Source organism: Lipophrys pholis, assembly GCF_963383615.2.
Source record: "Lipophrys pholis genome assembly, chromosome: 11".
NCBI classification, from domain to species: domain Eukaryota; kingdom Metazoa; phylum Chordata; class Actinopteri; order Blenniiformes; family Blenniidae; genus Lipophrys; species Lipophrys pholis.
In genome coordinates this window covers 22,667,223-22,694,809 of record NC_137631.1, presented here as the reverse complement: position 1 = coordinate 22,694,809, position 27,587 = coordinate 22,667,223, and the positions used below count along the sequence as shown (strand labels likewise).

Below are 27,587 nucleotides of genomic sequence, written 5' to 3'. Positions count from 1 at the left end.
TATGGCTGTTGTATTGTGCATGATTTTACAAATTCACCCTGACAGCATGGCTGTGAGGCTAATGCTAGTTAGCATTTTCACATCGAGGTAGCGATCTTTCACGGTGCCATCCCTGATATCTCAGCTTTGGTCTCAGTATTGTGTTGTGTCCTCTACTCTAAATTTGTTTCGAAAAAATAAACAAAATCATTGTTTACTCTGAAATCCTTACAACTTAACTTTGTGGTTTGGCAGGCTGGTTTGGAGCCTTTTGCAGTCCGGTTTTGGGCCAGATAATATCCCCCCCCCCCCCCCCCCCCCCCCCAAAAAAAAAAATTAAAAATAAACATGCAGGAAAGAAGATTGGACCTTGGAACCTTTTTAAATAATGGTAAAGTCAATATGTAAAGTAAATTTCCAGGTCGAAATGATGGAACACATGCATTTTGGCTCAATACGCTTAATTCAAACCCATTTAGTTGGTTGTTGAAGTTAATTAAGTAGCACCGGTTGTCTTTCATTGGTAAATAGTCTGTCACAACAAGGCACTCAGGTATCGAGAGGATATAGTAAACATGACCTGAAACAAGAATATAGGTTAAAAAAAAAAACAGAACCACGACATGGCTAAACGCTTTGCAACTTCCTGAATCTCTTCTGTTGCTCTTCTTTTACCAACATCTTGGACTTTGTGACCAATCGTCTCTCACATTTTACTTTGTCCTTTTTTGATCAAAGTGAGTTATATTTCCTTCATATTTGTTTTGCTTTTTTTGTTAACTTAATCCAGTCCGATCTTTCAGTCTTGTCTATTAAAGTTCATTAGAGCGGTCGCCACCTTCAGATTCAGCGGAGCGAGCCATCATGCAGTCAAACTTAGTCATACCTAAGTTTATGAAATCCACATCAGTGCAGCAGATAATAAATGTATAAATCTTTTACAAATACTAATAAGTTTTGCATGTGCATTTAAAGTCTGTGTTCATCACTTCTCTGTGCCATTCAGTCGTATATCTGTAAAAAAAGAAAACTTGAACGCTGCAGTTCATTCTGGTTCCAGTTGATGTGTGTTGAAAAATAATCCCTTGCGATTTGCTCTTGTTTGAATTATTTGTGCTGAGAACTACAGTTGCCCAGCTGTTCCAGATAAATACCTTTCTACAAAGAGTCCTTGCATCTGTGAACTGTTTTTTTTTTTTTAAATATTAATGTTCTCAGAAAGTATCATGGTTTGGCTCCGAGAGCCACGGGGATTAGTAGGGGAAGAAAAGTAAATTGAGAAAAGCTTTTTCCCGTAAGACCAGAAGAAACATTTTCTGTTTGTTTTCAGCGATAAAAATGTCTATAAATTAGATGGTGGGGTGTGAGAGTTGCTAAAGAATTGTATTTATTATATATATAAAATTGTGTAATTGACCAACTCATCATCTCAGGAACATTTGACTTCCCACTGACAGATGTAACTTCAGCTTAAGGTTAATGAGTGAGTCAGTCATCAGACTAAGCCAGAGTTTTCACAATAACACAACTCTGCACATAAACTCTTTGTGAGGAAAGTGAAGATAACGTCAGTAGTGGCAGTACGTCAGCTGTCACATGTCACATGTCACTTTGAGTCCCCGTTTACATGACGCAATGTTTGCAAGTGAAAACGAAAAACTTCGATGCATTTTGGGTGTCCGTATACGCAAACTTTGCTCAGAGCCACTGAAAACGGAACTTTTTGAGAATGCTGATTCCATGTGAACGGGGAAAATGCACTTTTAAAACTGTGGTTTCATTACAAAAACAAACAACAGCACCGTCTAGTGGCCATACATGAAAACAACATTGTTTTCAGCATTTCTGCTGTTTCTGTGGAAATGGACATCAGTTTCAAAATGTTGCTGTGTAAACCCAAAACTAACTAGTTACTTTTTCCTCTTACCTAGTTATGTAACTGGGCCACAGAGGGATGTAGTTGTGTGCACTGTTGGTCAATTTGATGTTTGCTGTTATTTCTGTGTGTATCATTGCATGTTCTCCATCAGCATGTCTCTTACAAGGTTAATTTGACTTTTTTTTTTTTTGTCTGTGGAATGTGAGTGTGTGTGATTGTCTGTCTCCGTGAGTTTGTCCTGTGATGGACTGGTGACCTTTTCAGAGAATTGAATGAAGTTGTACAGAAGATAGATGGATGGATGATATGCAACTCTGACTTCTAAAGAAGTAACTGTAGTACCATCCAGTACTGTATTTTTATCGACTTTCAAAACACTGCGTGATAAAAATCCATCATGTCTGAGACGTCCATGGATTACGAGACGATGAGATTGTGGCTCTTTTCACTCACTCTGGTCCTGACATATGATTGGCGGCACTCGTTCCCTGAATGGTCCCATCCCCAGGTAGCTGTGTGTTCTTGGCACAGGAGATTTTCTTCGCAAATTCAATAAGTGCTCCCACATGCATTAATCAAGCACAACCCACAGTGCCCCTCTCTCCACCCTCTCCGCCCTGTTTGTTTCTCCTTCCTCCTCCGTTCTGTCTACTCAGTTTAGTCCACTTAGCCTGCAAACCCGCCTGCCTCCTCACTGTATCTGCTCCTGTTCGTGTTCGCCGCCTTGCGTAATGACTGAGCCTTCACCGCTTCTCTCCTCTCTTTAATTGACCCGGTTGACTGTTTTGTTGCTTTTATCTAAACGACTGCTCAGTTAACCGTACTGAAAGACTGGATGGCTTTCAACATAAAGCCAAGTTGTGTTTATTTTTTCCCTCAACAGGCTTTATGAACCATATTTAATCATTAAAAATAACCAAGACAGTGAATACTGCTAACAAAGAAGAGCAAAGAATGTGTTGGTAAAATCGCTCAAAGGTCAGGAGGTATTAAACCAAATAACTAAAAGAATTGCCCCAAGGAAGAGGCAAAACCTCAGGATCAAAGCCATGAAGCACACATTTCCACGCCTGCATGCACAGTGCGGTGTCAGCAGTTTATTTTGTTGCAGTCAATTCCTGTGCCTTGGTTCGTCTCTCGTAGTCAGCACAGCATTATTTCACACTCATGTAGGGCTCAATAAACATGAATCACAATGTCAGTATAACTAAAGGACACCGACAGGACAATAGAGGCAACAGGCAGGGAGAGTCCAGTAATTAAAGAACCTCGTCCGATCTATAGATTCCGAGAAGCAGGAAGTGAGAGGAAAGAGGTTTGCTCTTGGACGCAATGAAAGAGACATAATTGCCAAGCAAGGAATTTACAGAGATTATCAATAATGTCATGGATTATTTTCTTTGCTTTTGAGTAAGATCCCAGGTCCATCACAGGACAAACACAGAGAGACTGACAACAACTGACATTTGCACCTCAGGACAATTTAAGCTCACCAATCTACCTCACATGCCAGAGCAGCCGGAGGAAACTCACACATGCATGAGCAGAACATTCTCATCCTTACAGATCGGCCTGGCCTGATCTAAAAGGGTTGTGCAAACTTGATATTTGGCACATACAAGTGGAGGGTGATGTAATAACGGGACGTACTGAGGATTGTTTCCGACAGTCCTGCAGAAATAACACAGATTTCATGTGTGCCGTCACTCATGGGGCTATTTTTAGGAAATCAACAAAACGAAACCTCAATCTATAACGTGTAATTTGACGCGCTTCATGCAGGATCTTAGTAAATCAGGCCCAAAGTTCTGTAGATCTAAAAAGTCAGAATTTAAAGAAAATAATTCTCCATCAGTATCATCCCCATGGTTTATCACACTTGAAGACATCGCATATGGCCAGACTTAGATTTGTGTATATTATATTTTGTTTCAGGTGTTTCGTCGTACACTTTAAATTCCGCTCACGTCAATCTCAAACAAATTTGAAGTAAAGGAGGAAACTCATCTGTGCTCAAATATATATCCATGAATGTGCCCTGAGATGCAAACAGAGATTTCCTCCAGCAAATGAAACCCTCACCAAGAGATGTACACACCGATGAAAGGAATCATTTGGAGGAGAGATGGAAAAGCCAGAAGTGGCATAAATGCTTCGAGGAGTTTATATGCAGAGAAGAAAGAAAGTCTTCTGGGATGGAAGTGCAGCACTTCAGTCAGTTATTTTACTTTAGGTACATCCATACGCATATATCCATTAAAGGAATGACTGTGGATATTGCTCATGATATCTGCTATATGGAGAGAGTTACAATGTCCACACATCTCACCCTGTACAGGGCTGTAGAACCCTGTACCGGGCTAAAGCAATAAAACCCAGACTAGACCCAGATTAAAACAAAAGCGTAAACACGATGGCTGCTCCAGCCAAGCCAAAAAACTACTACTACCACAGAAAGCCTCAGCCTAGGAAACGGAGATGGAGCGAGTGAGCGAGTCCTGTCGGTGGGAGTTTCTGTTAATTAAGAAAATACTCTGAAAAACTAAATACACTCACCACCACGAATACTCTCAAACCACTTAATATACAATAACTATAGTAGAAAAATAACAGGGACAAAATACCTGCAAGAGAAAGAAAAGGGGGGGGGGGGGGGGGGGTCCTCAAGACCTAACAAGAATCAATAGAGTTACTACACTACTCTTTTTTTAAGGAAAAAACTCGTAACTGAACTTAATTTTCACAAATTTTACTGCTTTCACAAATCAAAAATCAATGTTGTGCTCTTTTCTTGTTACATAACTACGAGTTTCTGTTTGGTTTTTGGTTTCGTCCTGCGTAGTACATTCACCAGGTCCAATCACTAAAATACAAATACACCATGTCACCCAAGTGCTGGTGCTCACTGTTGGATATTTATTGTTGTTGGCCAACTGCTGCAGTCAGCAGGTCAGTTTGAGCCGTATCGTAGTCATCCATCTAATGTTGCAGCCCAAGGAGAGATGCAAATGATTCCTGAGCTAATGAAGCGCTTCTTTCCTTCCGATTCTTTTCTTCCTCATTTGAATAAATGAGAGATTTCTTAAGCCCAGAGCGAGACATGGGAGCAGCAGGAGGAGGAAGGAGGTGGGAGGATGGGGAGAAGAGGTGGGAACGGTGAGGGAAGAGGAGGATGCTGGGAATTTGCGGGAGGAAATCGAAGGCTGTACGGCCCTGAGACGTCCAAAATAGGAACTGGGGGAAGTAAAAAAAAAAAAAAAAGAAATGAGGTGAAGTGTGAGGAAACCCTGAGGAAGAAGGAGTAAAGGACGTGTGGGGAGACGAAGGGTCGAGAGTGAGGGATGAGAGGAAGACCTGTATCTGGGTAACGGGTATTTCCCTGTTCCCATGGTAACACTGGGACGATACACATACACATACACATACACACACACATGCACTTCCCTCCACCGCTCCCATTTACACACTCGCACTACAGCATGCAAAACACACACACTTAACACTCACATGCTTAGCACATACAGTGCAGCAGTGTACAGTGTGTCATTTGGCAGCTGGTGAAACCTCTTGCATAATTGATGCATTTGTCGGTGCAGAGCTTCACCAGGGGGTTACATACAGATGTGAGAAAGAAAGCTTTTTTTTAATGCTCTGTGATGTACAATCAGTTTACAGTATGGTATCTTTATGGTCTATGCAAATACTCTCATAGTGATTGATTTGTTATAACCATTTGAGAATGGTAATAAAACTCACTGGTGGTGTTTCGGATTAAATATCAAGTTCACTGCACATAGTATCTCTCTGTTTTAAAGCTAAAGGTATGATGCGTGACGCTTTATAAAATTAATATTATCTGTCCCCCGCGCTGTCTCTGTGGTTGTGTTGCCCGGTGCAATTCAGTTTATGAGGTCAAAATTGTGATGTGAAAATGCTCATAAGAAGAAACGAGCAGAGAATTGATAATATATTTACAGCCTTATGAACCATACTCATGTTTTTACAACATGGCGACAGTCAGTCATAGAGTCGCTGTAAATCCGATAAACACACAGACCGTGTGCAATTTTGAGCAGGTTTAAAAGGTGCAAGAAAAAGTGTGTTCTTGCTGACGCAACACGCACATTTACACACAGCCTGAGCAGCTGCTGCCTCAGCGGATGCATTATGTAATATATTTTAGTAGCTCAAGGCCAGTTTAAAATGATGTAAAGCTGACAGGAGGCCATATTTTAAGTCTGTGGTGAAGGTGTACACGTTGCCACTTCACTAGATTATTAAATCTATTCCTTGCATTGCTATATCCTCAACAATGTACGACCCGTAATTCTGTAACACATATATTATTCAAATATTAATAACGTGAATCACACTGTGACAGAGGTGCAAAACTTTCCGTGGCAGCCATAAATCCAATTTCTCCGGCTGATTGTGAGATACAATCAAAAGCTCCGCACAGCCACCGAACGGACCCGTTGAAGAGGTTGGTTCTTCAATTACACGTAATCACTTAGTCATTTTCCTACATCTGCATGTCACTGGGGAATGGCACAAACTGTGTTGTTTTTAATCAATCTCAGGCGTGTAAATAATCAAACAAGCCGGTCAGATAATGAACAGTCTCCAGTGTCTGTGACTATGAGAGCTGTGAGAAACGACATGTCTGTGAGCATCAAATATCCTTTACAGAGGGATTTCCAATTGACATTCTTTAAACCAGTCAACATATTGCAATAAAACATCTTTCTCGTGGCAGAATAAGATAAAAATCCATTAACACAGCTGACATAAAGCTAAACCAAAAGGTCCAAGTATGCTCTACTCCAAATACTATCATTCAGGAGATGTGTTTACATCATATAAGAATTATTTGTTAACAATTTTTAAAAAAAAATGTATAATATGAGCTGATACCCACTTGTGTCTGAACAATGTATTTTAGCATGAGAAGGTAATTATAGTGTATTAAAACCAACCAACTATAAGTCATCTTTCATTTATTAAAGAAAAGAAAGAAAGAAAAAAAAGTGTTCGTTTTCCTATTTCATATGTATGCCACTTTGATTTAACCGCTCTTATGTAGTTTTTCGTTGCATTTTCAAGTGCTGTTTATTGTGGGAAATTGTTTAAATCAAGTCCATAAATTACAAAAAATAATAATAATTCCCTGTCAAGAACTAATCCATTAGCTGACAGTGTGTTAAATGAACATAACGAATAGTGGAAATTCAAATCAGGCGTTTAATTGTCACACTTTGTTTCTGGTTCAAGTGCTGCCCCCCCCCCACCCATCAGTCACAAAAACCACCATCGGCCCCCAGAGCTGAATTTAAACTTTCACACATAAAATGAGGCTTTGGATTAATCCTCTCAGTCTGTGAGTTTTCCAGCAGGTTCTCAGGTGTTCATGATTCATATGTTTTTATATTATGTATGTTACCAACGTGACCTCAGCTTTGATGCTGACCATTAACACAGAGGTTTGCGCAAAAGAGAATAAAGAGCCCGAGAGTTCGGAGGCTCCTGATTTATTGCGTCTGCAGGACCGCGGAGTCAGAGGGGAGCAGATGTAATCGCAGCGATTCGCTCGCTGAAGCAGGATGGTTAATGGAGTGGTAGTGATTAGATTAAAAGAGGCTGCTGGCCATTGTAGTGTTTCTAATTGAGTCGGTCGGGTGTCTTGTGTGTGTTTTGCGTGTGCGCTCTTCTGTCGTCGGGCAGAGTGCAGAGGGGGTTATAATTCTCTTTTATCACAGGTATGGGTGCTTCATGCCTACATGCCCATGCAATCATTGGCTCATAAATCACACACACATATAACGCACATGTTTACCGAGGAGCAGCCAGGTGTTCACTCACGCAGCTCAGTGTTGCAGCGGAGCCGCGGCCTCATGACAGTAATTTTAGTTAATGGTAGCTCATAAGCAGCGATGTCAAGAGATAAACAGTCATTACATGCCAATAAAGCAGACAATCAAAAGCAGTGAAAGCATCCTGACACACAAATGCAGATGTTTTATACTTTGGGGCCTGTGCTTTCTAAATAAGGGCTGTAGCGAATATGTGCTAAATGGAGTGTGCTCCTATCAGGATGTTTGATATTGAGCTATTTCCGGCTAGTGAACACTAGCATAATCTGATATTTAATATCCTGAGAGAGGCAATAATGTTTCCTAAAACAATCATGAATATTCCGTATTTCACATTAAACTAACAGAGCAGCCTCCCCAAAGTTTACCCTCTGTAATAAGTACGATCTGTGTTTGCTGAATGAAGAACAAGCTTTGGTTTTGGTAGAGAATGATGGTTTATGTAAAGGTTTTTTGTCTTTTTTTATGCCACAATCTTACAATGGTGAGTAGAGTACATTAAATCCAAAATCAGACTCAGTTTTATTGGATGAACTTCGATACCCTGTAGTGTCGATTTGGATAAACGGCTCAGACACATCAGACTTCATGATTCGACTTGCAAACCAGAGACAAAGTTTGCTGTGTCAAGTGTTTGTTCTGTTTGTCCCTTCCAAGCCACCTTACTTGTGATGTTGCTTGCAGGAGTCCAATCAGGATGCTTGTTATTCAGTTCAGTCAGGAAGGTTCACAGTGTCGGTTGTACCCTCACTGAGACTGTTCAATATTCTGTTGGAATTAAACTCTTCAGCATTATCGCAATCCTTTGTGATACATGAATATTTAAGGAAGGATTAGCGTCAAGTCTGCCAGGTTAATGCTGAAGTGTAAAGTGATATCACATATACATCAGGATCACGTTTACTGATTTACTGATTACCATTTACCTGAGTCTATAAAAGTAATCAAGTTTAACAGCACTTATTCCCACACCTATGGCGGAGGGTACCATGCAAGTTCTGGACTTCCATTGGGAGCAATTTAGGGTTTAGTATCTTGCTGAAGGACAATACAGTGAAACATAGGGGATCGAACCAACAACCTGCGGATTGGAAGACAACTTGCGAAGTACAGGTGGAAAGAGTAATGAAAGTATGTAGTCAAGTGCAACTACTGTTGGCTTGTTGTTTCAACAACAAAAAAACTGAAAACTTGGGAGAAAAAAATTAAAAAGAAAGATAACAGAAAATGAAAAAACGCAGAATTGATAATAAATAAAAAGCATATATTTTGTTTTATATCTGAGAGTTGCAAACAATTAACAACAGAAAATGAGAATGATTAAGATATGTCAAACAGAAGTCTCACAGCCTTGCGTTTAACAAATATTAATGGGCGGCTTGTTTCAAAGTTATGGTGTGTCTAATGCAGAAGGTGTTGATCTAATGATCTGAGCTCGGTATAACTGAGGTGTAAGGGAATTTTCCTGTTCTCAATGACCACCATAGGAAAGACTTACTGACTTGTGTTTTCCCTTTCCACTGTGTAATATACATTCTTCACCCAATACTCACCTGAGATTGACGATAACACCTGCAAATTGGATGCAGTGGTTTATAAGATGGATCGATCAAATTTAAGTGAGATCCTAAAAATTATTCAGTTTCTTGTATTTGGTTGCGAAATGACAGCTCGTTTTGTTATTGGCAGACAGAAAGGGCTAAGCTTCAAAATCTCTATTTTTATCTACACCGCCCACATAACATTATTTTGATTTTCAGCTGTTTGGCTATATTAAATCGTGTTTTCTCCCATAAAGAACAATAATTTGCTTTTACGCCATGTGAGCGCATGTAAAACTGCAAGTTCCATTTTTGTGAATGTGCTGTGTACATCTTTGTTGAAATAGTGTCACAAAGCAGATGGTGGGTGTTGCACTGCAGTGTATTGCTTCCTGGAAGTCAACCCTGAAGAAGATGCACAGTGATGCCAACAGTGCTGCACACATTTCACTGGCAATAATATGTCTTCAAATAAATGTAGTGTTTGGTCATGCTGTAATAGATTCATCACTCAACTGTCTCTGTTGCTGGAAATGTTGCAATCTGCTTGCAATAAATATTGTATTGTGAATGTAAGAAGCGGCTGTTGATAGATAAGTACCATGCGGTAACGTTTTCTCTGCTTTGAGGGAAGATTGTTTGAGATATTGGCTGAAACGGTTGGAAATCCTGACATGCGTACATGTTAGGATTGCAGAAGAATTGCTTTTCAAAGTGACTCGTCAAGTCGAATCCGCACTCACCGATTCATATGTGACGCTCCTACTCAAACCTTCACAATCAAATGATGGAGTTCATATTTAACTGGCAGACAGACCTGACAGGCTGGCATCTCTAAACATGATAAATACTACATTAAAAAGCCAACGGTCTACTGCATGCATATACGGGTTTGTGTGCGTCTCTGCATGTCAGAGAGAGAGAGAGAGAGAGAGAGAGAGAGAGAGAGAGAGAGAGAGAGAGAGAGAGAGAGAGAGAGAGAGAGAGAGAGAGAGAGAGAGAGAGAGAGAGAGAGAGAGAGAGAGTGTGTGGTGTGACCACGACTGAGGTGAAAGCTGGTGTAACTGCACATATGTAGGTGTGAGTGTGACTGCATGTAGTGAAATCTGAGCAAGACGCTGCAGGACTTATCTAGGTCATAGTGGATTAATTTTTAATTGTACTGGAGAGAGAGTAGCACATGAGGATAGTTGCAGTTAAATTCATCTGATCCATGCACACACACACACACACACACACACACACACACACACACACACACACACACACACACACACACACACACACACACACACACACACACACACACACACACACACACACACACACACACACACACACACACACACACACAGAGGCAGTAAATTCCTTTTTCATTCTAGATATTGGATTTGGACTGATAACAACAGATTATATCCCTATGTCCCAGTTCTTGGCCATTAAAGCCACTAAGGATTCAAGATATCAGGCTAACCTTCAATGTGCAGTCATATTTTTGTGGTAACTATCTATCTATCTATCTGTCTATCTATCTATCTATCTGTCTGTCTATCTATCTATCTATCTATCTATCTATCTATCTATCTATCTATCTATCTATCTATCTATCTATCTATCTATCTATCTATCTATCTATCTATCTATCTATCTATCTATCTATCTATCTATCTATCTATCCAGTCTTGTATGCTTTTATTGCTTTATCACTCCTTACCTCACGCTCATTTATTGATTAAATCAGCTTTTGCCAGTTCCATTTATTAAAATGTATAATTCCTTTTGTAAATCCATGTTTTTGAATTTTTACATACCGTGCATGCGAGGTGTATACACCGAGATTGGAATACTTGCTGCCTCCGCAAGGTGTCATTTGCAAAAGCGGTATTGACGGGACTCCCTGGTAAAATATAGGTGGAATGAGTAAAACCCCTATTTTGAAGGACCTGTTTACGCTCATGTATGAAAAGTGCACATTCAGGTGGCTTGGCTCTCGTATCCCCATGGAAACATTTCCATGTGCTTTAGGAGATTATGAGCGCTGCTTTCAGCTGCAGTAGACAGAGACTATATGAGGCCAGCGCGTCACGCTTTCGCATTGCAATTTGGTATCAGAGAAATCGCTTGTAGCTACAGTAGATACATAACACTTAAGCCACTGATGAAGAAAGGATTTGCATTAAATTAGAAAGCTTCTGGTAACTGCAAGTGCTCTTGTAATCTTCTCATTAGCCTCAACTGAAGGCCGCATCCACGCCATACATATGAATATATAGGAGTGAGGCTGCAAGAGCTCACTGATTTACATGGGTTGATGGAGAAGGTGCACATTAGATAATAATGTAGAATTTAAACGTTGAAATGGGGCTTTGGCTGGAAAACATCCAAAAGTGTTTAACTTTGGCTTGCAGCAACACACACACACACACACACACACACACACACACACACACACACACACACACACACACACACACACACACACCCCTCTCCTGGTTCTGGAGAGCCACTTCCCTACAAGTTGTTGATGTTTCCCTGCTCTCGCCCTCCTGTTATGAATAAATATGTCATCATGAAGCTGTGCAAAAAGCCTGTTAATGAGCTGCTCATTACAAACCCACAGGCCCGTGGCCTCTATAGGTTCAGGATTCCACACCTCTGACCTCCTTGTGTCTCTCTTCTCTCTTTCCTTCACAGTCCTTGCTGCTGATTCGTCAGGAGATGGTGGTTTCCCAGAAGAAGCTCGGCGAGTTTTGCGAGGCTCTGAAGCAGTACCTGAAGAACGTCTCCGCTCAGAGAGACTGCTTTCAGTGAGTCTCACTCAGGATCTGCACGCTTTGCCTCTGCACAGAATCGCACTGTCACCATATTCATTGTGAATATTTAAAGTTTTCTATTTTCAGTGTCGGGACCTTGTTGTTTTTCTCACTTTATTACGAACCACCTCTGATATTCCCTCGTCTAGTGTCGGATTGTCACAGTGTTTTTACCGGCTTCCTGCTTGTGCGCCCAGAAAAGGTGGAGTTCAGCTCTGAGTGGGTATTTCATCATTATCTTTCTGAAACCCGAAAAAGCTGCTGCAACTCCCCGGTGGTCTGGATCAGTGAAATGCTAATACTCTGCTGCATACCCAATGCATGTGATATTGTACCTGTAATATATTCCAATATACACATGCTGTAGCTATTACAAGCCCCTTGTGTCTCCCACTCTGAGCCGCAGGGTGCTCTGAAATCTGAAGAGATTTCTCCAAATCCCACATTCAGTATGCAGGATGCACAAGTCCACTTTGGTATTTCTGTATGTGCCCTTGGCAGGACTTGAAGGTTCCAGTTCTTGCACTTATTTGTTTCTTTTTTTTTACATCACTGTGAGCTGTTTGCACTAAGGTAATGGCTGTGCAGTCTGGCCAGAGACAGGAGTGAGTACACACAACTACATCAGTCCTAGTACAACATCTGCAGACTACTTGATTTCAATGCAGTCGATTCTTGAAAAAATCTGAACAGACATGAGAATTACACTTAAGATCTATTCATGCATGTTTGTTAAAGACACGTATGATGATCCCGTGAGGATCCGAGGGTCTATATAGCTGGAAGGGGACACCCTTTAACATGGTGAGACCAGCAAAACAAGGTGGAAAACATGCAACATTTTCACATAGTACATAGTCCGGATAGTCTGCAAATACAATCCTACTGTGGTCGTTAAGAGAGTGCTTGTACAAGTGCATATTGGTCAAATATATTGCACACAACCCTGTTTCATTCGTCCAACAATACTGTTGGGATTGGACATGGTGGTTAAATGATACGGTGTTAGCCTGGTTTCTCCGCGCTTGCTTTAATGTCTAGAACGTTAACCTGCTTGGGGATCAGTCAGACTTTTTTGCTGCCCGTTACTGGATCTATGAGCAAAAAGAAGCTCAAACTTTTTTGTGAGGTGATGCAGTGCAGTGTGATATTCATCCTCCTTCTCTTACTACGATCCCCCCCCCCCCCCCCCCCCCCCCCCCCCCCATCAGGTGAAACGCAGCCATGTGAGCCTTAAAAAGTTACTTGATCTGTATGAAAGTATCGATCATAGAAACCTCAAAGCTGCAGTGTGTCAGAAAAGACAAATCGCTCGCATCTCGCTGCACAGGCCTCCCACTTTGTTAGACTTCTGCTCATGTTTGGCTTTGAAAATGCTGAATCATAGTTCAGTCCCAATATTGATGCCGTGAAAAGTGAAAAACTGCAGGGCTATTAATAATAACTGTGATAATATCTACAAATTTGGTAAGTTGCGAATGAATGATTAGGTGCACTGGTTTACTGATCATCCAGATTGTCTTTGATGCTGCCAGTTGTTCTCAGAATTAGAAGACTGAAACACTGTTTAATGAAGTTTTAGTCGCTACAGTTTGTTAATTACAACAAAAATGAGACACATTATACTCTGTCACCCTCAAAGTACTTTATTGGAATATAGAGATAAGCACAGTCCCTCAAAAACCAGCCTGTGTGAGGGAAGAACAAAGGAGGAAGACCACCAAAGAGGTCCGTGAGCTCTCTGAATGTGCCACAAAGAAGCTTCTTCAGTCTCTTGGAAGCTTTTCCACAGCCATATTAAACAGTATTTTGAAGATTAACGTCTTTCAACACAGTGAAGACTGGTAGTTGTGGGGTTTTTTTCACTGGGTATCGTCTTGAAAGGCTTGCAAGGGTTGAAAAGGGAGGAAAAAGTGAATTGTGGAAAAACTGTACCCGCGTTAACAAATGCGGCTGAAGATCCATCCATGCATTCAACCTCACATCCTTCTCCTATATCACTTTATCAAAGTGACAAGGGGGCTGGAGCCAATCCCAGCAGACTGTGGGCGAAGGCTTGTCCCACACACTTTAACCCTTTTTAGGGAAGTCAGTGAGATGTTTAGAAATGAATGAAAGATATGTTAAAACATGTTCTTTCTTCTTTTTTTACATTTGTAACATTGAAGATAAAAATGTTGATATGCTGAATAGTCTATTTTTATAGAAAACATTTAAAGACTGTAAATAAAAACAATGGATGCAATGAAGCTAACATGCTCAAGAATGAACAGAAGGAAGCACAAGCTTAATAAATCCGACCTTTTCTCCAGTCGGTCTGTTTCCGTACCGTGGGTTTGTTTCTATATTTTCCAATCACATACTAAAATAAGACACTATTACATAAATTGGTGACTAAAGTGAATTTAAGAACACGTATTACACCCTTCTTTCTTTGTTTGTATAATATGTAATAAAAGTCTGTTCTGACTCTGAGGAGATATGATGAGGATATTATTCCATAAACTCACAATGAAACGTGTTGAAAAGACTCATAATGGCCAAAATGTTACAAAGGAGACCCTGGTTCTGGTCTTACCATTTAGAGGTTAAAAGGTCTGAAATTGGATGCACTTCTTATTGGATTTCTGTAAAAGATTGGCAACACAGGAAACACAAACACTCACATTTACACTTATTGTCAATTTTCGAAGTTGTCATTCAACCCCAAACTACCATGTTTTTGGACTTTAGGAGGAAACGAGAGAGAAAAGCCGCACAGGGATCTTCCCCCTGTTATCTCTTCACCACCGTGCTGAAGGGTTCCTGCTAGATACTGAAAGCAGCAGGTTCAACACCTCCTCTGACTTTATTTGGAAGAATAGCATCAAGCCAAGCAAAGGCAAGAAATCTCATATTTTTAGGTCCTAAATTGAATTTAGTTTGTGCATTTATGGACCTCCCAGTAGAGTTACGGCAGCTCGTCTTGTAATAAAATGTGGCCTCTGGGGAGGGGCTGTTTTAGAGCAAATAATATCCTAAATTCATTAAAGCTGCGAGATGTTGAGAAGTGGAACGGTCCAAAGGTTGTGGAGTGTTGTTTTTCCCTGTGACTGAAAAGTTTCTCACACTCAACTCTCGCGGGAAAAGCTATGCTTAAGAAACTTCAAATTGGATGTGGCGACCTTTATAACGGTGTTGTTTAAAAATCCCTTCAGCTCGCACGGTCAATTATGAAAAAGGTGTTCAAGAGTCACCTTTTGTCCAGTGTGCGTGTGTGCGTGTGTGCGTGCGTGCGTGCGTGCGTGCGTGCGTGCGTGTGTATGTTGCAAATAGATCTTAACAGAAAGCTGATATCTTTTACAGGCACACCATACATAAATGTAAAATCTGTTCTGGATACTCTGATTTCTTCCCACAGTTCTTTTATTCAAGGTTAATCTAACAAGGTTAAAGTGCGTGCGTGCGTGCGTGCGTGCGTGCGTGCGTGCGTGCGTGCGTGCGTGCGTGCGTGCGTGCGTGCGTGCGTGCGTGCGTGCGTGCGTGCGTGCATGTGACCCCAAATTGGGTAAAGCGGTATAAAAAATAGATTTAACCTTATAAGTGTTATGTGACATCATGTTCTAAAAACAAAACAAGTATTTTCTTAAACTCCACCTATTCCTTTTTTAATCATGATTTAACTTCTACAAACAATACTACGGTAGTTACCATAGTCGTCTGAATATAAGACCTGCTTGGGTCGTACCTGTTCATGTTCATGTGTGCATTTAAGTGTCCATGTATGCTAGAGTATGTATTTTTATGTATTTAATGTCAGTGTGTCTATATGTGTCTTTGCTTATGGGAATTTTCGATCAAAATCTACTTTCCTGCCAAGTACCTCCCTCCTGTCAACACGCAACACTGATGTAAGTGTAACGAATCAAACACAGGAGGAGACTGTTTGGTCTTCTGTGAATCAGATCCCACATCAGTTTTTGCTTATTTGTGTATTTGGACCTTTTTTTCCCCGCTTCATTTCAAATAGATCTTTAAGCTCTCAGGTTGGGAAACTGCCTTGCACTGCATTCATTATATAACTGCGTTTAACACTCTGCATTAACACGCAGAAGCTTTTTTTCTGTTTGCTTCTTTGTGTAGAGTTTTTACAGACTGGTTGCTTCTAATTGAAGCTGTTGTTTTAGCCATCATTCTCTGTAGCATTTCTTAAAGCAGTATGAAGGCCAGAGTTTTGGTCCTAATCACAGTTTGTGATTAATAACATGAAACAAGTTCACTGCACAAAGCAAACTACTGCACAGTTTTTAGACACACAGTCATATTTACAGTATTTGATATTATATACAACACATTGTGTTATAGACACTGCTCAATAATGTAATAATATATAGACAGTCTTTCAGGGGTACTAAAGTTTATAAAGAGACTTTTTTTTTTTTTTTTTAAATAAGTGCAAGTTTTATGTGAGGGATTTTATTGGACGGTTGTCATCTTATGGTATATTATATTATGGCTTTAAAGACTTGGAGTGTAGAAATGGCATTTAGTAATACTCCACTGAAGAGGTATTCATGTGTTGAGGTATCAAACTTGATAAATGTGTCCAATATGCACTTTATGTTTTACAACTTTTTGTCCAAAGTTGGTGTGCTGCGAGGTGACAGGTCTAATGTTAAATCACTAGAAAGCATGCACACTATCAGTGATTTTATTAATGCTAACCCACGGGTGCAGAGTGCATGAGGGGTTTGGTCATTATGTTCTGGTTGGATCTTTTACTTTGAGTTTTGTTACCCTGCGTCCATTTTTGCGACATGATTTAAATTCAAGTCTTGTGCAAACTGCAACACCATTCGCACCTGCTTCATGCTGCTGGAGGACAAGCAGGACTGACTGTCCCACGACACTCGACTTTTCTAAGTTGTTTTTTTTAACAGCATTTGCAGGTGTGTTTATAGCAAGTGTAGTTTGTTGATCGAGGAAGCCCTACTCATTACCTGGGAACAGACAGTCCTCATCTTCACTCCTCACTCCTTATTCCTCAAAAACTGACTGTAATAATATACAAGGTTTTCTCCATCTCTGCCGTCTCTGCTCATTATTTCTTAGGATGCCTGTGTGCTTATGAGCACAAACACTTCATTACAGCCTCCAACAGAGCCCACAAAACTCCAGTCCTTTCTTCTGAAGCCCTGCAGGGTGTTAGAGCTGCTGTCCTACTAGTGCCCTCCACAGGTTCACATTGGAACTACAGTGACCCGCCACACATTACACAAAATAGCTATTATAGCGTGACAACCGGCAAGAAGTACCCTGAAAACATTTTACTGCTGTGTTTATATTCATTAAAGATAAACATAAATTAAAATGTGATGTTTCTGTATATTTTAATTTGTCCACGTGGGAGGCAATTTTAGCTGGACAAGGATCTGAGTTGAAGTTCATGTCAACATTTTTCCAATCAAACAAAAGTATTTTCAATATCAAATTTTCTTATTCAAGCTCAGATTTGAGCCTTGTTCAACATATTCATGTAAGCTCAGTAATTTATGCTAGATTTTGGTGAGAAACTGCAGTTAATTTAACTTGAAGAAGATTCTGTGTGTATGTTTTTATATAACTGTCATATGGGGACTGTGTTTTCATTTGAAGGCCAGGTCTCCACTGCACCCACTCATGAGCTTTTATCTATATTTTTTTATCTATATGTGAAATAGGTCAAACAATGAATGAATACTTGCATGAATTCTTCAGGGGCATTGCTTACAGAGCTATTGTGTGGTTTTTACATTGTTGTTTTTTTAGTAAAAAGCCTTTAACTTGCACCCGTTAAGTTTCCTTTATTGTTTTGGAACTGCTGTTGACAAGATATAGAGAATCCAACCAAAATGTAATAGTCGCTGCTTGGTGCACGAGCACATCTTAATACATAAAAGAAAGAATCAGGAAAGTTTAGGGAACTCTTTGAGTATACTTACATTTATGGGTCATGTGACATTGACATTGTGATTGTGGTGAATTTTATCAACTCATTTTCTTTCTTTAGGTCTCCGTGGCATTTTTAATATCGATATTTATTTCATGAACTTTAAATATTTTTTGCAAGGTCTTTGAGCTCAAGGTGATGTATTTAGTTATTTTTTGTTGTGACGCAGACTGTACATGATCAATTCGTCTGTATTTTTTTTTTTTGGACTACGATTACAACATAAAGCCAATTTTAATGATACAATCTGATCAAAATAGAGTGAAATATCTAATAAACGAAAACCTTCTCCTCTAGCTGTTGCCATTATGCATGTTTTTGCAGACTCATCCTGACAGCTTTAATCACAGCGTCACCGATATGTCAGCTCAGGTCCCATTGTTGTCTTTTGTCCGCCACTCTGAAGAAATGCATTCAAAAATCAATGCTTGGTGGTTTGGCCGGATTGGAGCCTCTCGCGAGCCGGTTTTGGTCTACGGGCCTCGTGTTTGACACCCTTGATTTCAGGTAATTAATGTCCTGAAAAGTTCTGAGTGGAACGAACTCATCGGGTTTTACAGTGTGGAGTATTTCTTTAGTCACATTAAATCACGTGAGTTGCAGTCTTATTGCGAGAGAAATAACTGCTTCACTTAGACTTTAAAATCCATTTATTTGATGAGTTTTGTTCAATCTTCTGATAAATTCGCTTTAATCACTTTGCAGGGTTAGGGTTACACATTTCTTTTTCCCCTCCGTTCTTTAAAAATAATCAAGCAGAACGGGGAATTATGTAGACAAGCAAAACAAAAACCTTGCTCACGTCTCTAGAGAGGACAAAGCTTGTTTAGAAGATGGTATGACGGGTGAATGTTTTAAAGTTAGATAGAGACGAAGGTTAGATTAAGTCTAAGAGTGGTTCCAATTGAGTAAATCTGCTGGAAATTAACGAAAGTCAATTTAATGTCTCTGAAAGGCATCAGGGGGTCTTGAACCATAGCAATTGGGCCTTTAAAAATTGAAATCCTTAAGAGCGGGAATGAAAACTGTTTGTGATAAGAGTGGCCCGGAACAGGCGTAAATGAAAGTCTAATTTCATGCGGGGAAAAGTGAAGAAATTGCACGCCACGGCCTGATTTGCATAAACACAACCCCAGCTGCTCCACCTTAGAGCCAGAAAATTACCACACTGGAGGAAAAGCAAATAATAGACACAAGAAATGTCTCTTAACCGTGCTAAATTAGAATTCTTTGTCTGCTCTCGTTTCCACTCTAAACATAGTCGCAGACCAGCTGCATTGGTCAGAAAACACATTTTCAGTTTCATTATGAAAAAAAACTTAACCCTCTCAATGGGTCATGATCTTACCAGCTCTTTCCAATTTACTCGTGCAGCATGTAAACGCAGCCCTCTCCAAGAAAATTGAGTGACACCATTAGGTCAACAATTCCCAAAGTTCCCATGTGTGTTTTTTGTTTTTTTTTTCCCTGCGCCTTGTTGAAAATGCACTTCAGCACGTTCATGCACCTCTCGAGGCAATAGGGTGAAGCCTCAGTTCATTACTGATCTGTGCACCTTATAAACCGCCTCAATAACATCCACCATTCACACTGACCTGGTCACTCTCTCCTCCATTTTATTATTACGAGTTGCATAAGAGTCATTTCCCCTCCCTCCCTCGCTTCGGTGGTCAGAACTGCGACATAAAGGTGGAGTAAATTGAAGCTCATGGCGAATCATTTCCCCACCGGCTGAACAGAAATTTGAATTTACGACGAGTCTATAAAGTCAAAATGGCCCAAAGACGGTATTTTACACACTGTATTAAGAGCCCTTTAATCACAATTTTCAACAATCATCAGATTTGAAATGTTGCTGAAGTCTCTGAACTCAGGCTTCGTATACAGGCCAAACATATTTCAATAACTTCCTGACCTCATTACTTCGACGAAGTTAAGCAGAAGCAGATCTTGCGAGGTCATTGTCGTGACGAAATGCATAATCTTCTCAGACGGGGCAGATTACAGTGTCTCTGGGTAAATGATATCGCTGCATGCATGCTTCACAACTTTTGCTCGTGGACTTTATTATGACATATTTTCTGTGTTGTACCGCATATTATAATTTTTGCCGTAATGCTCCTGTATATTGAACAAACTGCACATTTGTTTGTGGGGCCTCACACGCCACCGAGGCGAGACGTCTGAGGGCTGAACCTGTTTGCACATGATTCCACTCATATGAATCACCTGCGAAATGCACACAAGAATAAACGCACAATTTATTTACGTGAATGTGCAATGTAGCAGGATTTATGCAGGGTTTAAGTAAATCGTTGTTTTAACTTACTAATATTTCAAGCCCCTTATTAAGAAGAACCAACACATCCCAACTGCAAGATGCAGTTTCCTGCGACATATACTGTCCTGTGCCTGCTGCCGTGTTTTATGTCCCTAATGTGTTTTCTTTGTGATTGTTTTCTCCCCTTTCTGCCTCCAACCTTCATCCCTCTCATGCTTCATCTTCTTCACTCCCCTCCACCACTGCTATTCTAATTCCACCTCATCCGCTCCATCTATCATCAATCCATCATGCGACGTGCATCTCTGCCTCTGTCTGTGACCCTTCGCCACATCCTGTCTTACCTCACGCACCCCTGACATTTCTTGCCCTCCTTTGTTCTCCGCCTCCGCTCCAGTGTGACCGCGGTGCGCCTGCCGGATGGTTTGTCCTTCGTCGTCTACGAGTTCTGGGATGGAGAGGAGGAGTGGAAGAGGTGAGTTTTCAGCTGTGGTTCAAGCACTTCTTGGGATCTTGAGGATATTAAGAGCATTTCTCCTGGCTTATCTGGACTGATTAAAAGACGGTGTGAGGTAATGCTGCTGCAAAAATTACTCATTCCACTTTAAAGGTATTGAAAGTCATTACCAAGTGAGGACATTCATATTGTTTCTTAAAAAATGAAAACGCTTCTGAGTCAGCACAGTGGCTCCCCTGAAAGTGTTTTTGGAGCTGAGCGTGCTGTTCATCCCCTGCTCCCGGTCCCATTGATTGGTGATTGCCGAATAAAGAGAGCGCTCACTTTTATTCCATTACTGTCAAAACCCCTCCATCCACATTAGATTCTCCAGCCATTCTTTCACCCGGGAGTTGCTGAAGCACTCCAGTTACGTCAGGTCATCATGATTTAGCGACGGTGCTGGGCATGAGGAGCGGCTGCTGATGTAGCTGCCTGCTGATCTCAGTTTCTGCTCCGCTGCTCGCAGCATCTCGCTGCCATTAATATTTCAACTCGTACAGTAAAGGCTAAGGGCCGTGCTAAGCGGTTTGAGGCCATGCATGCTTTTATGGGCGACTGTACAGAGACGTGTGCACATAACACATGTGAATTGTGTGTGTGCGTGTGCGTGTGCGTGTGCGTGTGCGTGTGCGTGTGCGTGTGCGTGTCTCTTACCCTCTCCTCTGCTTCCAGGCACCTCCAGTCGGCCCCCAACAAAGCCTTTCAGCATGTGAAGGTGGATACACTGTGCCAGCCGGAGGCCGTGTCTTCTGTAGCCGTGCCAGGTCAGTGAGGGGAGAGAAAAAAAAGAAAAACACCATCCACACATTCATCCATCTTTTATGTCCTTTTAAAAAAGTTGGGGTTGCTGGAGCCGATCCCAGGTGGGCGAAGGGTTAGGGTACAACATGTACTGCCGCCGGTCCATCACAGGGCAAACACACAGTCCATACACTCACATTCACACCAGCGAGCAATTTAGAGAGAAATGTGGAGAAGCCCCAAACACGCAAAGGGAGAACATGCAAACTCTGCACAGATAGAAACCCAGGAGTGCTAACCGCTACTCCACCATGCAGCCCCTTAAAAAATACATTCAGACTTCATTACTACACATTTTCTTTGAAGAAAAGAGTTCATCTGGACTGCCCTGGAAGACGTTTTGCACTGAGACCAACTCTGAGCAGAGAAACTTCACAATAATACACTCATGATTCAATGTTTTAAGAGAATAGATGAGATGAGTTTCAAACATTTTAGTCATCACACGTAACTCTTGTCCTCCAGGGCGCGACTGATCGTCACTGTGCAACATCTGAGTCATTAAGATCTGCCTCAGGCTGTGTTTTGAGAAGAAATGGAATTTTTGAGCCCCATGTTGTGTAATTCTGGAGCTTTTCTTCTAGAAGATTGTTTTAGATTATTATATAGATTTTGTTGTGTGGAGGTCATATGAAAATGTGCACATGCTCATTATAACTGTTGTTACTGTAACACTGTGGTTGTAATGGATACAGCAGTTTCATCACTAGTTTCATCACTGGCATTACACAGGCCATCATTCAACTCGTATGATAGTTTAGAGTCAGAATCTGAATTCTTTTCTCACAAAAAAAAAAAAAAAAGGTCATAGCCTGAACGGACTCAAGTTGGTCTCTTTCCTCAGCGTAAGTGTGGATAAATGTTTCTACCAGCTGCTCTGATCATTTCACTGTAACTCTGAATTGTCCTCTCAGAGATTAAAAAAACAAACGAGCCAGTTTGAAGATTGAAAGTAGAAAAAAAAATTGGAAATATGCTCTTCAAATGTAGAAAACCAAAAAGTTGTCAGAAAGTAAGGGAGCAACATAGAAATAGTTAGATGTAGTTTTTAACTCTTTTTTTCAATGTTTTGTAAAGCACCTTGAATTATGTACATTTTGATCAATGATTCATCCAGTTCAGTTGTTCCCTAATAATCCCCTGCTGACCTGTCGACTTCTGATTCACCAAAACTTTACAGTGAAGCCAAACACTGGTGGCCACACCCACTCTCACCAACATACAAAAGCAGCAGGTTAGATTCTACCTAGTGTGTTATTGATTCCTTTGACATGTGCAAATTTTAAGGTTATTTACATAACTCCAGTTTAACTGATCTAGGCCCTGTTTACACAATGTTTCAAGTGAAAATACATAACTTTAGTTTTTTTGTTTCAGAAAAGTTTTGCATTTACATGGTAGCGCTTTGAAAATTATGCTGATTTACAAGAACTGAAAACGATGTAGTTTTCATATAGCGCCACTCGTGGGTGCTGTTGTTAGTTTTGGTAATGACACCGCACACACACAAGCGCACAGAGAACAACACGCTATAAAAATTGATGATGACGAGTACACGGACATTCGTGTGGACACTGATGATAAAGTTGGATTGTTATTCCCAGGAGAATATGGACTGGAGGTCATGACACTCGTTGAAACGTTGTTGTTACTGTCCATCTACTCGTGCATGAGCAGAACTATTTATGTATTGCGTAGTGCCGTAGCAGAATTTCTGAAAAGTTGTGTTTTCCCCCGTCGACACGGAAAGGGAGACAGAGCGTTTTCAAAAAAAGTTCCACCTCGTTGGCCATTTTTAAAAAGCTGCATTTACAGTTGCTCTGAGCACCATTGTAAACCTAAGTTTTCCAGTTTGACTTAAAAACGTTATGTAAACGTGGCCCTACTAAAGCAACCTGGCATTGAAAATGGCAGCATTTAAAGAGACTGACACTCTCGGGCGAGTCGAGCTGACATTTGGCCGACTGCCACTTCTGTTGTCTGATGCTCACTTTTTATCCATCGCTCTGCTTTTCCCGTGTTCTCCTCTGTCACACTGCATCTCTGAGCTGACACATTCCGCCTCATCCTCCCTCCGTCTGCTTCCTCTCATTTCTCCGCACGCCGTTGTGCTCCGTCTTTCCCTTCAGGGCTCATTTTCTTTGAAATTTCTCTCTTGCTTATTTGTCTTTCTCTCTTTTTTTCTTTCACAGCCGCCTGGTGCAGTGTGAACAGGGACTGAGCATGAAGATATTCAACTACACGCCAAGACTCCCGGACACTCCCCACTTCGTCTTTAACCCCCCTCCCTCCTCCTCTGAACAAACCGTAACCTCCGTCCTCTTCGCGTTTCACCTGCTCTCACCCTCTCCTCCTTAACCTCCCCCCCACATCCCTCAACTCTTTTTGTAAGTACATGTTTACATAGTGCAAATGAATGGTGTCAACTGCGGTGAAAATTGAACAAACAGTGCATTTTACAGCCTGAGATTACGAGATTAACATGTTTTGCATCTCACCACCTGCTCGTTTGCTGGATTAGGATTTTTTGGGGATAATGTCATGTTTATGTTTCAAGTAGCGTCGAGCCACTTTAAGGTGCAGTTTGTCATGTAGCAAGGACCCCAAGGTTGATTTCTCCATGTAGCAGCTACTATTTTTGGGTAGTCCATTTAGAAATAAAGCTTTTTTCTTTTTTTTTTTGTCCCTCCACACATGCATTATGGTTGCATTAGCACAGATGGCTCATCTGTGTAGTGTCGGTGGGAAAAACAAATTGTCGGCGCATTCTGTCTGTTTGTGACTACATTACTCTCACATCAGCCATTCTGAACATCACTTAGACACGTGATGAGAAAACAAGGACTACCTGCACGCCTAGTTATCAAACTATCTTGCAATCTCAGGAAAACGGAAATGTAAGGCTCTGACTGCGAGCTGGTTAGCCACTGAGCTAACTAAGTAGTCCCTAAAGTACTAAACTGGGATTTAAATGGGGAAACGGAAAGTCAAGATCTTGCAAGTAGTGAATGAATGAAGATTGTTTAGCTTTAGCTTCTCCCGCTAATCGAATTGAGCATTTTCTGCTGTGCATACTAGCTCACTTATTAAAACACTAACATTGGATTAAAGTTATCCCACAAATGGAAATCTTAAAGCATTGACAGAAAGCAATTTAGTATAATTTGAGGAACCGGTGGTATAAAAATTTGGTAATATACATATGTAGTTATTATTTAGCAAAATTTGGTCAATCATTTTTGGCAGGAAACAACTTTTTCAGACAAGACAGACTAAAAAAAAAACTTGTAGACCACGTTCAGCCTTTTCTTGTTTTTTAAAAAGTAAGCATTATAAGTGAATTTTAGCTTGAGGTCACTAATGCCGTGTGGCGATCAGGGTGAGACTGACTCAAAAGTATCACAGATGCCAAAAGATGCAAAGGGTTAAAATGACTTAGGTTAATTAATCGACTCACTGAATTAGCATTGACTAATTTTCCTGCACGATTACAGCTGCATGACCAAGAAAGAGTCAAAAACAGAGTAATTTCCAAGTAGTTTGCACTATAAAGCCACAGTTATAGTCTTAGCTTTAGGTCTGTGCCAGTTAAGAATGTACTACTTTACCTTTTTCACTGTTATGAAATGCATTTGTTTACTAAACTCTCTGGGTGTCGGCTTGTTTACTTTCCTCGCCACAGGTACAGAAAGTGTATATACATCGGCTGCTGTGAGAGTAATGTCTCAAAAGTGTATTTTTGGTGCAACACAACATTTCCTTTATGAGCAGCAGATTGTGCAAATCTCTGTGGAGCGAGACATTACCACTGATTGCATGAAAACTATCACATAAAAAAAAAAAAGGTGTATCCAGCTAGTAGAGGTGGGCTAGTAGAAGTCGGCCTTCACAAAGGATTGTGCACACACTCATGCGTTCTCAGTTCTTCATTTACTTTTGTTTTCTTTCAGCATTTCGGGGTTTAGAGTTGATTCCCCTAAAGTAGGCGTCAGCGTCACTTATCGCTCGAGATGAACAGATGGTTTTTCTGTCGAGGGATGTTGTCTGACACGTCCGCTTCCCCGAGAAAGAAGAGTAGAGACACACAGGAAGCACCTCACTGTTCTCCATGCAGCCGAACTCGGTTAAATCTTTGCCTTCAGTTTGTGTATTAATCGTCTGGATTGATGATGGGTAGCTTATATTAGCTGTGTGAGTCTAGTAGAGATTGTACATAAGAAACTGATGTTCTATTACGATTATATTTGTATTTATTGACATCTTTTAGTGCTATGGTGCCAGTTTGGTTTTGTTTTTTCCTCCCCTCAGTGGTAAGTGGCAGTAGCTTCAAGAGGTGCTGCATCTTCTCGAATCGAAGCAGCTGAAACAGACACACCGACCTAGAAGACACTGAATAAAAAGCCTTAAACATCACCACACGTTCAAGGAGGTTCAAAAGATCGAAACGACTTTTCTTTTTGTACGTGTCCCAGTAAGCAGGGAATTCCCCACTTTCTAGGTAAATTGCATGACATGTCTCTGTGTTGCATTCACACAAGAACATATTTGTTCAGCTCTCAACATATCACTGATACAATAACTTAACTCAGTCGTCACAACACTTAGCATATTGTAGCGAAAACAAACACCAATCAATCACTCCTAACACAAGATCACGTACGTGACCACGATTGATCCCACCTCAAAGTGCAGAAAACTACATTTTAAAGATGATGTAAATGTAAGATATTGGGGGTAAATGCAGACTGTGTCTGGTCAAACATTCACCACAAGCTCTGGATGAGTGTTTTGCTCCGTTATAGCATTGAGCTGAAGCAAAGGATAAACACATATAAAGGCAAGCAGATGGAGACCTCCAGTTAAATTCATCCAGTAAATAAATATTGGTATTCATCAACTAATTGCCCCCCCAGAAAAAAAATAATTATATATATATATATATATATATATATATATATATATATATATATATATATATATATATATATATATATATATATATATATATATCAAAATATCAAAATATATATATATATACATCAAATCCCCAAACATCCTGAATATCTAAACACATGGAGATATTTTCTTACTTTGCTGGCAGCTTCTCTCGCTGTTGATGCACCTCCCCACCTCCCCAAACTCCTTCACCCTGGGGGTCAAATTCAGGTTAAAATAAATCCTCCTGATGCCTCACCAACCTCACCCGCCACTGTATGCCCACCACTGTAAAACAATCAGACTCAGAAAGCACAATGTAAAAAAAAAAAACAGTGAATATTGTGACTTAAAGATACAGTATATTAGAGGTTGATGAGTGTGATGAGAGTATTTAGAGATAAATATATATATATATATATATAGTGTCATTGTTTGTCTGGTTGAAGACTTGTTGATGAGTCACTTCTTCTTTAGATACTTTCAATGGTGCCATCTTTGCCATCCACCTCACCGTTTTTCTCTCTTTTCGTCTGAACGACATCTGCCGGTGGCAGTGAGTGGGGACGAAGCTACATCGAGGCTAATGTTGACCCGGCGACGCGACCGTGTTGTTAGGGCGCCGGGCTGCACCGAGCAGGGCGGGACTGTGTTAAAGTGTGGACGTGTTGAATATTATTGCATACACGGTAACAGAAATGCATATTACAGTAGGTTTGTGGATGGCATGCAAAGGTCTGGGTTAAAGATGTCCTGTGGAGGATTTCTTTTGTGTTTCGTGCACTCTGGAAGTTTAAGGATTCTTTCTTCTGACTGACAGTAGGATTTAAGAATATAAGAAAGATTTGCTTCCCAAAGCAGGATATAAAGCATTGGTGCGAATAAGAGACTGCTTTTGAGTAAAGAAAGCCACTGCAGAGGGTAAAGACAACATGGTGGACTGAACAAAATCTGATTATTGATACATAAGTGTTGGCAGGTAGTATCCAAGGTGATCCGACTCACACTGTGATCTGACCTC

The 27,587-nt window shown here is 40.6% G+C and overlaps 1 protein-coding gene across 1 annotated transcript in view; it reads left to right on the top strand.

Annotated features, from left to right (window-relative positions):
- necab2 (N-terminal EF-hand calcium binding protein 2) overlaps positions 1–26,541 on the top strand; it is a 142,374-nt gene extending 115,833 nt beyond the window's left edge. The window contains exons 10-13 of the mRNA XM_080474449.1: positions 11,964–12,076; positions 20,729–20,806; positions 21,503–21,594; positions 23,824–26,541. Of these exons, the coding sequence (XP_080330575.1) occupies positions 11,964–12,076; positions 20,729–20,806; positions 21,503–21,594; positions 23,824–23,852 (312 nt within the window). The 3' untranslated portion in view covers positions 23,853–26,541. The remainder of the gene's footprint in view (positions 1–11,963; positions 12,077–20,728; positions 20,807–21,502; positions 21,595–23,823) is intronic.
- The last annotated feature ends 1,046 nt before the right edge of the window (positions 26,542–27,587 follow it).